The sequence below is a fragment of the Panulirus ornatus genome, chromosome 35 (assembly GCF_036320965.1).
Source record: "Panulirus ornatus isolate Po-2019 chromosome 35, ASM3632096v1, whole genome shotgun sequence".
Classification (NCBI taxonomy): Eukaryota; Metazoa; Arthropoda; class Malacostraca; order Decapoda; family Palinuridae; genus Panulirus; species Panulirus ornatus.
In genome coordinates, this window is record NC_092258.1 from 19762004 (window position 1) to 19774204 (window position 12201).

At 41.1% G+C, this 12201-nt stretch overlaps 1 protein-coding gene across 1 annotated transcript in view; it reads left to right on the plus strand.

Annotated features, from left to right (window-relative positions):
• The window catches only part of LOC139760197 (transcription factor A, mitochondrial-like), a 133976-nt gene extending 122861 nt beyond the window's left edge, over window positions 1-11115 (plus strand). The window contains exon 6 of the mRNA XM_071683131.1: window positions 9647-11115. Within this exon, the coding sequence (XP_071539232.1) occupies window positions 9647-9740 (94 nt within the window). The 3' untranslated portion in view covers window positions 9741-11115. The remainder of the gene's footprint in view (window positions 1-9646) is intronic.
• Window positions 11116-12201: the final 1086 nt, after the last annotated feature.

Consider the following 12201-nt stretch of genomic DNA (forward strand, 5'->3'; position numbering starts at 1 on the left):
AGAAGAGGGAGATCAAATTAGAGATGGAAAGATGGAGTGAAAAAGATTTTGTGTGATCGGGGCCTGAACATGCAGGAGGGTGAAAGGAGGGCAAGGAATAGAGTGAATTGGAGCGATGTGGTATACCGGGGTTGACGTGCTGTCAGTGGATTGAATCAGGGCATGTGAAGCGTCTGGTGTAAACCATGGAAAACTGTGTAGGTATGTATATTTGCGTGTGTGGACTTATGTATATACATGTGTATGGGGGTGGTTTGGGCCATTTCTTTCGTCTGTTTCCTTGCGCTACCTCGCAAACGCGGGAGACAGCGACAAAGCAAAAAAAAAAAAAAAAATATATATATATATATATATATATATATATATATATATATATATATATATATATATCCACTGACAGCACGTCAACCCCGGTATACCACATCGCTCCAATTCACTCTATTCTTTGCCCTCCTTTCACCCTCCTGCATGTTCAGGGCCCGATCACAAAATCTTTTTCACTCCATCTTTCCCCCTCCAATTTGGTCTCCCTCTTCTCCTCGTTCCCTCCAACTCCGACACATATATCCTCTTGGTCAATCTTTCCTCACTCATTCTCTTCATGTGACCAAACCATTTCAAAACACCCTCTTCTGCTCTCTCAACCACGCTCTTTTTATTTCCACACATCTCTCCTACCCTTATGTTACTTACTCGATCAAACCACCTCACACCACACATTGTCCTCAAACATCTCATTTCCAGCACATCCATCCTCCTGCGCACAACTCTATCCATAGCCCACGCCTCGCAACCATACAACATTGTTGGAACCACTATTCCTTCAAACATACCCATTTTTGCTTTCCGAGATAATGTTCTCGACTTCCACACATTCTTCAAGGCTCCCAGAATTTTCGCCCCCTCCCCCACCCTATGATCCACTTCCGCTTCCATGGTTCCATCCGCTACCAGATCCACTCCCAGATATCTAAAACACTTCACTTCCTCCAGTTTTTCTCCATTCAAACTTACCTCCCAGTTGAATTGACCCTCAACCCTACTGTACCTAATAACCTTGCTCTTATTCACATTTACTCTTAACTTTCTTCTTTCACACACTTTACCAAACTCAGTCACCAGCTTCTGCAGTTTCTCACATGAATCAGCCACCAGCGCTGTATCATCAGCGAACAACAACTGACTCACTTCCCAAGCTCTCTCATCCCCAACAGACTTCATACTTGCCCCTCTTTCCAAAACTCTTGCATTCACCTCCCTAACAACCCCATCCATAAACAAATTAAACAACCATGGAGACATCACACACCCCTGCCGCAAACCTACATTCACTGAGAACCAATCACTTTCCTCTCTTCCTACACGTACACATGCCTTACATCCTCGATAAAAACTTTTCACTGCTTCTAACAACTTGCCTCCCACACCATATATTCTTAATACCTTCCACAGAGCATCTCTATCAACTCTATCATATGCCTTCTCCAGATCCATAAATGCTACATACAAATCCATTTGCTTTTCTAAGTATTTCTCACATACATTCTTCAAAGCAAACACCTGATCCACACATCCTCTACCACTTCTGAAACGACACTGCTCTTCCCCAATCTGATGCTCTGTACATGCCTTCACCCTCTCAATCAATACCCTCCCATATAATTTGCCAGGAATACTCAACAAACTTATACCTCTGTAATTTGAGCACTCACTCTTATCCCCTTTGCCTTTGTACAATGGCACTATGCACGCATTCCGCCAATCCTCAGGCACCTCACCATGAGTCATACATACATTAAATAACCTTACCAACCAGTCAACAATACAGTCACCCCCTTTTTTAATAAATTCCACTGCAATACCATCCAAACCTGCTGCCTTGCCGGCTTTCATCTTCCGCAAAGCTTTTACTACCTCTTCTCTGTTTACCAACTCATTTTCCCTAACCCTCGCACTTTGCACACCACCTCGACCAAAACACCCTATATCTGCCACTATATCATCAAACACATTCAACAAACCTTCAAAATACTCACTCCATCTCCTTCACACATCACCACTACTTGTTATCACCTCCCCATTTGCGCCCTTCACTGAAGTTCCCATTTGCTCCCTTGTCTTACGCACTTTATTTACCTCCTTCCAGAACATCTTTTTATTCCCCCTAAAATTTAATGATACTCTCTCACCCCAACTCTCATTTGCCCTTTTTTTCACCTCTTGCACCTTTCTCTTGACCTCCTGTCTCTTTCTTTTATACGTCTCCCACTCAATTTCATTTTTTCCCTGCAAAAATCGTCCAAATGCCTCTCTCTTCTCTTTCACTAATACTCTTACTTCTTCATCCCACCACTCACTACCCTTTCTAATCAACCCACCTCCCACTCTTTTCATGCCACAAGCATCTTTTGCGCAATCCATCACTGATTCCCTAAATACATCCCATTCCTCCCCCACTCCCCTTACTTCCATTGTTCTCACCTTTTTCCATTCTGTACTCAGTCTCTCCTGGTACTTCCTCACACAAATCTCCTTCCCAAGCTCACTTACTCTCACCACCCTCTTCACCCCAACATTCACTCTTCTTTTCTGAAAACCCATACAAATCTTCACCTTAGCCTCCACAAGATAATGATCAGACATCCCTCCAGTTGCACCTCTCAGCACATTAGTTTTCATACATGGTGCTTTGACAAGAAAATAGTGAAATTGGAAAAAATGTAGCTTAGACATTGAAGCTTATTGATACAGTGGTTAAATTGATGAGAACTACTATTGACGTTTGTGTAAATAAATTAAACAATTCCTTTCCATAGCCAGAGGTTGAACCATTATGTGACATTCATTTTTTCATTTCATTTCAAGCTAGAAGTTTCAGTTTTCTAAATTGTTTCTTACATTTTTCACATGTATATATATATGTATGTGTGTGTGTGTGTATATGTGCGTGTGTGTGTGTATGTGTGTGTATGTGTATATATATATATGTATATTATCCCTGGGGATAGGGGTGAAAGAATACTTCCCACGCATTCCTCGTGTGTCGTAGAAAGCGACTAGAGGGGACGGGAGCGGGGGGGGGGCCAGAAATCCTCCCCTCCTTGTATTTTTTTTAACTTTCTAAAATGGGAAACAGAAGAAGGAGTCACGCGGGGAGTGCTCATCCTCCTCGAAGGCTCAGATTGGGGTGCCTAAATGTGTGTGGATGTAACCAAGATGTGAAAAAAGGAGAGATAGGTAGTATGTTTGAGGAAAGGAACCTGGATGTTTTGGCTCTGAGTGAAACGAAGCTCAAGGGTAAAGGGGAAGAGTGGTTTGGGAATGTCTTGGGAGTAAAGTCAGGGGTTAGTGAGAGGACAAGAGCAAGGGAAGGAGTAGCAGTACTTCTGAAACAGGAGTTGTGGGAGTATGTGATAGAATGTAAGAAAGTAAATTCTCGATTAATATGGGTAAAACTGAAAGTTGATGGAGAGAGATGGTTGATTATTGGTGCAAATGCACCTGGGCATGAGAAGAAAGATCATGAGAGGCAAGTGTTTTGGGAGCAGCTGAATGAGTCTGTTAGTGGTTTTGATGCACAAGACCGGGTTATAGTGATGGGTGATTTGAATGCAAAGGTGAGTAATGTGGCAGTTGAGGGAATAATTGGTATACATGGGGTGTTCAGTGTTGTAAATGGAAATGGTGAAGAGCTTGTAGATTTATGTGCTGAAAAATGACTGGTGATTGGGAATACCTGGTTTAAAAAGCGAGATATACATAAGTGTACGTATGTAAGTAGGAGAGATGGCCAGAGAGCGCTACTGGATTACGTGTTAATTGACAGGCGAGCGAAAGAGAGACTTTTGGATGTTAATGTGCTGAGAGGTGCAACTGGAGGGATGTCTGATCATTATCTTGTGGAGGCTAAGGTGAAGAAAAGAAGAGTGAATGTTGGGGTGAAGAGGGTGGTGAGAGTAAGTGAGCTTGGGAAGGAGACTTGTGTGAGGAAGTACCAGGAGAGACTGAGTACAGAATGGAAAAAGGTGAGAACAATGGAAGTAAGGGGAGTGGGGGAGGAATGGGATGTATTTAGGGAATCAGTGATGGATTGCGAAAAAGATGCTTGTGGCATGAGAAGAGTGGGAGGTGGGTTGATTAGTAAGGGTAGTGAGTGGTGGGATGAAGAAGTAAGATTATTAGTGAAAGAGAAGAGAGAGGCATTTGGACGATTTTTGCAGGGAAAAAATGCAATTGAGTGGGAGATGTATAAAAGAAAGAGACAGGAGGTCAAGAGAAAGGTGCAAGAGGTGAAAAAGAGGGCAAATGAGAGTTGGGGTGAGAGAGTATCATTAAATTTTAGGGAGAATAAAAAGATGTTCTGGAAGGAGGTAAATAAAGTGTGTAAGACAAGGGAGCAGATGGGAACTTCAGTGAAGGGCACAAATGGGGAGGTGATAACAAGTAGTGGTGATGTGAGAAGGAGATGGAGTGAGTATTTTGAAGGTTTGTTGAATGTGTTTGATGATAGAGTGGCAGATATAGGGTGTTTTGGTGGAGGTGGTGTGCAAAGTGAGAGGGTTAGGGAAAATGATTTGGTAAACAGAGAAGAGGTAGTAAAAGCTTTGCGGAAGATGCAAGCCGGCAAGGCAGCAGGTTTGGATGGTATTGCAGTGGAATTTATTAAAAAAGGGTGTGACTGTATTGTTGACCGGTTGGTAAGGTTATTTAATGTATGTATGACTCATGGTGAGGTGCCTGAGGATCGGCGGAATGCTTGCATAGTGCCATTGTACAAAGGCAAAGGGGATAAGAGTGAGTGCTCAAATTACAGAGGTATAAGTTTGTTGAGTATTCCTGGTAAATGATATGTGAGGGTATTGATTGAGAGGGTGAAGGCATGTACAGAGCATCAGATTGGGGAAGAGCAGTGTGGTTTGAGAAGTGGTATAGGATGTATGGATCAGGTGTTTGCTTTGAAGAATGTATGTGAGAAATACTTAGAAAAGCAAATGGATTTGTATGTAGCATTTATGGATCTGGAGAAGTCATATGATAGAGTTGATAGAGATGCTCTGTGGAAGGTATTAAGAATATATGGTGTGGGAGGCAAGTTGTTAGAAGCAGTGAAAAGTTTTTATCGAGGATGTAAGGCATGTGTACGTGTAGGAAGAGAGGAAAGTAATTGGTTCTCAGTGAATGTAGGTTTGCGGCAGGGGTGTGTGATGTCTCCATGGTTGTTTAATTTGTTTATGGATGGGGTTGTTAGGGAGGTGAATGCGAGAGTTTTGGAAAGAGGGGCAAGTATGAAGTCTGTTGTGAATGAGAGAGCTTGGGAAGTGAGTCAGTTGTTGTTCGCTGATGATGTAGCGCTGGTGGCTGATTCATGTGAGAAACTGCAGAAGCTGGTGACTGAGTTTGGCAAAGTGTGTGAAAGAAGAAAGTTAAGAGTAAATGTGAATAAGAGCAAGGTTATCAGGTATAGTAGGGTTGAGGGTCAAGTCAATTGGGAGGTAAGTTTGAATGGAGAAAAACTGGAGGAAGTGAAGTGTTTTAGATATCTGGGAGTGGATCTGGCAGCGGAGAAAAACTGGAGGAAGTAAAGTGTTTTAGATATCTGGGAGTGGAAACGACAGTTCCCTTTCCACATCCAGGCCCCACACAACTTTCCATGGTTTACCCCAGACGCTTCACATGCCCTGATTCAATCCATTGACAGCACGTCAACCCCGGTATACCACATCGATCCAATTCACTCTATTCCTTGCCCGCCTTTCACCCTCCTGCATGTTCAGGCCCTGATCACTCAAAATCTTTTCACTCCATCTTTCCACCTCCAATTTGGTCTCCCATTTCTCCTCGTTCCCTCCACCTCCGACACATATACCTACTTGGTCAATCTTTCCTCACTCATTCTCTCCATGTGCCCAAACCATTTCAAAACACCCTCTTCTGCTCTCTCAACCACGCTCTTTTTATTTCCACACATCTCTCTTACCCTTACATTACTTACTCGATCAAACCACCTCATACCACACATTGTCCTCAAGCATCTCATTTCAAGCACAACCACCCTCCTGCACACAACTCTATCCATAGCCCACGCCTCGCAACCATACAACATTGTTGGAACCACTATTCCTTCAAACATACCCATTTTTGCTTTCCGAGATAATGTTCTCGACTTCCACACATTCTTCAAGGCTCCCAGGATTTTCGCCCCCTCCCCCACCCTATGATCCACTTCCGCTTCCATGGTTCCATCCGCTGCCAGATCCACTCCCAGATATCTAAAACACTTTACTTCCTCCAGTTTTTCTCCATTCAAACTTACCTCCCAATTGACTTGACCCTCAACCCTACTGTACCTAATTACCTTGCTCTTATTCACATTTACTCTTAACTTTCTTCTTTCACACACTTTACCAAACTCAGTCACCAGCTTCTGCAGTTTCTCACATGAATCAGCCACCAGCACTGTATCATCAGTGAACAACAACTGACTCACTTCCCAAGCTCTCTCATCCACAACAGACTTCATACTTGCCCCTCTTTCCAAAACTCTTGCATTCACCTCCCTAACAACCCCATCCATAAACAAATTAAACAACCATGGAGACATCACATACCACTGCCGTAAATCTACATTCACTGAGAACCAATAATTTTCCTCTCCTCCTACACGTACACATGCCTTACATCCTCGATAAAAACTTTTCACTGCTTCTAACAACTTGCCTCCCATACCATATATTCTTAATACCTTCCACAGAGCATCTCTATCAACTCTATCATATGCCTTCTCCAGATCCATAAATGCTACATACAAATCCATTTGCTTTTCTAAGTATTTCTCACATACATTCTTCAAAGCAAACACCTGATCCACACATCCTCTACCACTTTTTATCCTCCCTAAAATTTAATGATACCCTCTCACCCCAACTCTCATTTGCCCTCTTTTTCACCTCTTGCACCTTTCTCTTGACCTCCTACCTCTTTCTTTTATACATCTCCCACTCATTTGCATTATTTCCATGCAAAAATCGTTCAAAAATTTGTGTATGTATATGTATGTATATGTTGAAATATATAGGTATGCATATGTGCATGTATGGGCATTTATGTATAATCATGTGTATGTCGGTGGGTTAGGCGATTCTTTCATCTGTTTCCTTGTGCTACCTCGCTGATGTGGGAGACAGCGACTAAGTACAATGATAAAGTAATAGATAGAAAATATATTAAATTTTAGGGAGAATAAAAGATGTTTTGAAAGGAGTTGAATATAGTGCGTAAGACAGAACAAATGAGAATATCAGTAAAGGGAGGAAATGGGGAGGTAATAACAAGTAGTGGTTGAAGTGAGAAGAAGATAGAATGAATGTTTTGAAGGTTTTTTGAATGTGTTTGATGATAGAATGACAGATATAGGGTGTTTTGGCTGGGGTGTTGTGTGAAGGGAGAGGGTTAGGGAGAATGGTTTGGTGAACAAAGAAGAGGTAGAGAAAGCTTTGTGGAAGATGAAAGCACTTAAGGTAGTGGATTTGGATGGTATTGCAATGGAATTTTTCAAAAAAGGGGCGACTGTGTTGTCGATTGGTTGGTAAGGATATTTATTGTATGTATGGATCATGGTGAAGTGCCTGAGGATTGGCGAAATGCATGGATCATGCCTTTGCATAAAGGCAGAGAGGATAAAGGTGAGTGCCCAAGATACAGGGGCATAAGTTTATCGAGTATTCCTGGGAGATTATATGGGAGGATATTGATTGAGAGAGTAAAGGCATGTACAGAGCATCAAAATGGGGAAGAGCTGTGTGGTTTCAGAAGTGGTAGATGGATTTGTACGTAGCATTTATGGATCTGGAGAACGCAGATGATAGGGTGGATAGAGATGCTTTGTGGAAGGGTTTATGAGTATATGGAGTGGAAGGTAAGTTGCTAGAAGCAGTGAAAAGTTTTTACCAAGGATATAAGGCTTGTATACGAATCTGAAGAGAGGAGAGTGATTGGTTCCCAGTGGATGTTGGTCTGCGGCAGGGGTGTGTGATATCATAATGGTTGTTTAATTTGTTTATGGATGGGGTGTTTAGAGAGGTAAATGCAAAAGTATTAGAGAGAGGGGCAAGTATGCAGTCAGTTGTGGATGAGAGGCCCCAAGATGTGAGTCAGTTGTTGTTCAGAATGATACAGTTCTAGTGGTCGATTCATGTGAGAAACTGCAGAGGTTAGTGTCTGAGTTTGGTAAAGTGTGTGAAACGAGAAAGTTGAGAGTAAATGTGAATAAGAGCAAGGTTATTAGGTTCAGTAGGGACAAGTTAACTTGGAGGTAGGTATGAATGGAGAACAACTGGAGGAAGCGAAGTGTTTAGGATATCTGGGTGTGGATTTAGGAGTGGATGGAACCATGGAAGCGGAAGTGAGTCACAGGGTGGGGAGGGGGTGAAGGTTCTGGGAGTGATGAAGAATGTTTGGAAGGAGAGGACATTATCTTGGAGAGCAAAAAATGGGTATCTTTGAAGGAATAGTGGTTGCAACAATGTTTTATGGTTGCAAAGCTTGGGCTATAGATAGGGTTGTACAGACAAGGGTGGATGTGTTGGAAATGAAATGTTTGAGGTAATTACGTGGTGTGAGGTTGTTTGATCGAGTAGGTAACGTAGGGTTAAGAGAGATGTGTGGAAATAAAAAGAGTATGGTTGAGAGAGCAGAAGAGGATGTGTTGAAAAGGTTTGGACATATGGAGAGAATGATTGAGGAAAGATTGACAAAGAGGATATATATATGTGTCAGAGGTGGAGGCAAGGAGAAGCAGGAGACCTAATTGGAAGTGGAAGGATGGAGTGAAAAAGATTTTGAGCGATCAGGGCCTGAACATACGGGAGGGTGAGAGGTGTGTAAGGAATAGAGTGAATTGGAACTATGTGGCATACTGGGGTTGACGTGCTGTGATTTGACTGAAGCAGGGCATGTGAAGCGTCTGGGGCAAACCATGGAAAGGTCTGTTGGGCCTGGATGTGGAAAGGGAGCTATGGTTTCGGTGCATTATATAAGGCAGTTAGAGGCTTAGTGTGAACAAATGTGGCCTTCTTGTCTGTATTCTTGGCGCTCCCATGCTGAAGCAGGGGATAGCGATGCTGTTTTCCTGTTGGGCGGGGTAATGAAAGGAATGAATGAATGCAAGCAAGTATGAATATGTATATTTTTTATATATGTAATGTCTGCATATGTGCATGTATACATAAGTATATATTGATATGTATATGTGCATATGTGGGAATTTATGTATATATATGTGTATATGAGTGGATGGGCCATTCTTCGTCTGTTTCCTGTTGCTACCTCGCTGATGCGGGAAACAGTGATTATGTATGATAAACAAGTATGAATGTATAATATATATATAGCATTAATGGGATGGCCTTGATAAAGGCCTCAGTTGCATATACCATCTTAGCTAACCTTAAAAAAAGAAAGTGACTAAAAGGGATTAAATGGTAGCAAGAAACACACTTTTATACTGTATGTCACATGGAGGAGTTTGGCTTGATAGATGCCCATAGCAAAGAGTTTATTTATTAGAATATTATTTTCCCCAGTATTTGATATCCATTTTCATATTAGATATATATTATGAAAATTTCAATTATTTTATCCTTTTCAGAATGTTGAAATGTGGGAGGGTAGATCTGGTACGTGGTAGTCAAGTTGGAGAAGAATTCAAGCTTGGTATCCGACAGCGGAAACATCAGTGTTAGGGACTCGCATCAGGTGATGGTAAGGGAGAGTCTGTCACAGCTCATTTCAACTCCTTACCAAATTTTCAAGAATACTTGAGAGATGCTGTGCATCAAACATCATGGAACAAACTTCAGACATTTAAAGTAGTTGCTAAATCTGTCAGACTCAAAGGAAAGGTAACATCTACAAAAGTATCAAAACAAGAGGAAAGAAAATCACGGAATATTGTTGTAAGTATGGAAAAAGGCAAGAAGCCAATTAAGAAAAAGAAAAAGTCATTAGATGAAATAAATGACAAAAGTCAAACTAATTCATTTAAGGTAGGAATGATGCAGGGTTTGACTAGAGTGGGAATGAAATGTTCAAAACTGTTACATGTCTGTATGCAGACATCACATTTTCTAGAGAAGGGATATATGGATTTGAATGCTCTACCCGAATTAGGACTTTCCAAGTTATCACCTGAAAAAAGATGTTCCCTTTTGGAGACTTTGTATGATTGTATGCAAAGAAATAATGCAAGTGTAGGAGAAGTTTTTGTTGTGTCTGTAATATGTAGCAAAGAATTCTATTGGTTGAATTTTGATGGCATCTTTTTGAATGCATACTGCAGATTTTGTGTTCTTATAGATAATTTTAGTGAACTTGAGGTGGCAAGAATTACAAGCATATATGGTAAAAGAAAAGAAAATAATACAAATAGTATTGGATCACTGGAAGTATTGAATTTGCAGCAGGTCTTAGGAAGGCATTACAAGTTTTTTTGTGTAAGTGAAGCTCTTTTGAGGAAAGTGTGCCAAAATAAACAGTCATTGTCAAACAAGACTACAGCAGAGGACTCTCTTGTGCATTTTTTTGTGGCAGCAGACTTTTTAGCACCATCCACTGTTCCACTGCAGTTTTCAGTTGGTGTATTGAAGAGAGACCTGGAACGAGAAGGTCAGGAAGATGATATCAAGCATGCAGTTGTTTTGTCATTAGGTATACCAGAAAGTCCATTCAATGAAGAATTTGCTTCCAACAGTATAAACACTTATGGGTTAGATATCACTTCTTGCATTAAAAGATTAACACGTGATAGGCTTCAAACATCACTCCAAGACAAAGTAGTTACAGTGAATAAAGTTGAGATTCATCCAATATGTGGTAATTCCAAAGAATTTTGTGATAGTATGGAAGGAATATCCTCATTTCGGTGTCACTTGTTTCACATGAAAGAACTAAATAAAACATTAAATTATCCTCATATGCCTTTCCTCACTGATTCAGACTCTCAGTCTGACTGCTTCAGTTTGAGTATCTTAAATTTGTTAAGTGTCTTCATAGTTAGTACAGTTTTATACATTGTAGCTAAAGTAATGTAAATATTAGATAATAAAGACTCAAAGTTTTTCTTGAAGGTTTTAGTACACCACTTTAGAATAACTTTGGTATAAAATGCTAATTTTCTTTAGCTTTTTTTAGTACTCATAGATTCGTTGTAGAGACAAATTGCTGAGAATGTAATATGACAAGTTCTATGTATTCTATTTACATTTCTGATGCCTGTTTCCAACTGGAATTCCCTCCAGGAGGTGGTCATGGCAATAAAGTCTCCATAACTAGTGAAAGTCAATGTTGCTTCTTGCCCTTTAGTGCATCACCCTGAATCCTCCTGCTTAAATGATCCTACCTTCTACAACTGCCTAATGTCTCTACGTTATAGTCTTGCCTTGACCTTACTGCCTATTACTTCTATCTACTGCTTCTACCATTTTACCAAAAGTCAGGGCTAATGCATACTGCTCGCCACAGGAAAAACTAAGTTACCGAGAATGAGCTGTGTGAGTTGTGTTGTCAAGTGTTACATATGACAAGGAGAGATTGTATGTTTTTGGAAAGAATGCTGGTAGTCCATATGTGGGTGATGCAGAAAGAAAGGACCGCTACCTGGGTCAGAGGAGCGCAACATGACAACCAATGAAGTGCTGGCTCACTATGCAGCCATCGTTAACCCTCCCAGTACTCAGTCGGGTAGTGCAGGTACACCACCGAATTTCCAGCAACTGATGGTTTGGCAACTCCTTTAGTCCTGACAAAATTACATGGGGAACTTGAAATTACCACGGCCACCAGACTAGTTCACTGAGCGGCCACAGATGATGTGTGTAGGGCTTGCTTATTTCCATTCTGTACACTGCACTTGTTGGTGGTGATACTGCAATTCTCTGAGAGTCTTAGCATATTTTGCTTAAATTAACTGTAGCTATGGCTTCTAAGACATATGAGAGAGTCAGTCCTGGTGTCAAATGTAAACACCAGTCCAAATCGATCCAAGATAAAGTAGAACTGTTGAAAAAAATGGACCGTGGTGTTTCAGTCCGTAAGCTGTGTGACATCGACAGTATTGGTTCATCAAATGTTTATGATATAAAGAAGCAAAGGGAGATAATATTGAAATTCTATGCAGACAGCGATTCCAAGAAGCAAATGACGATT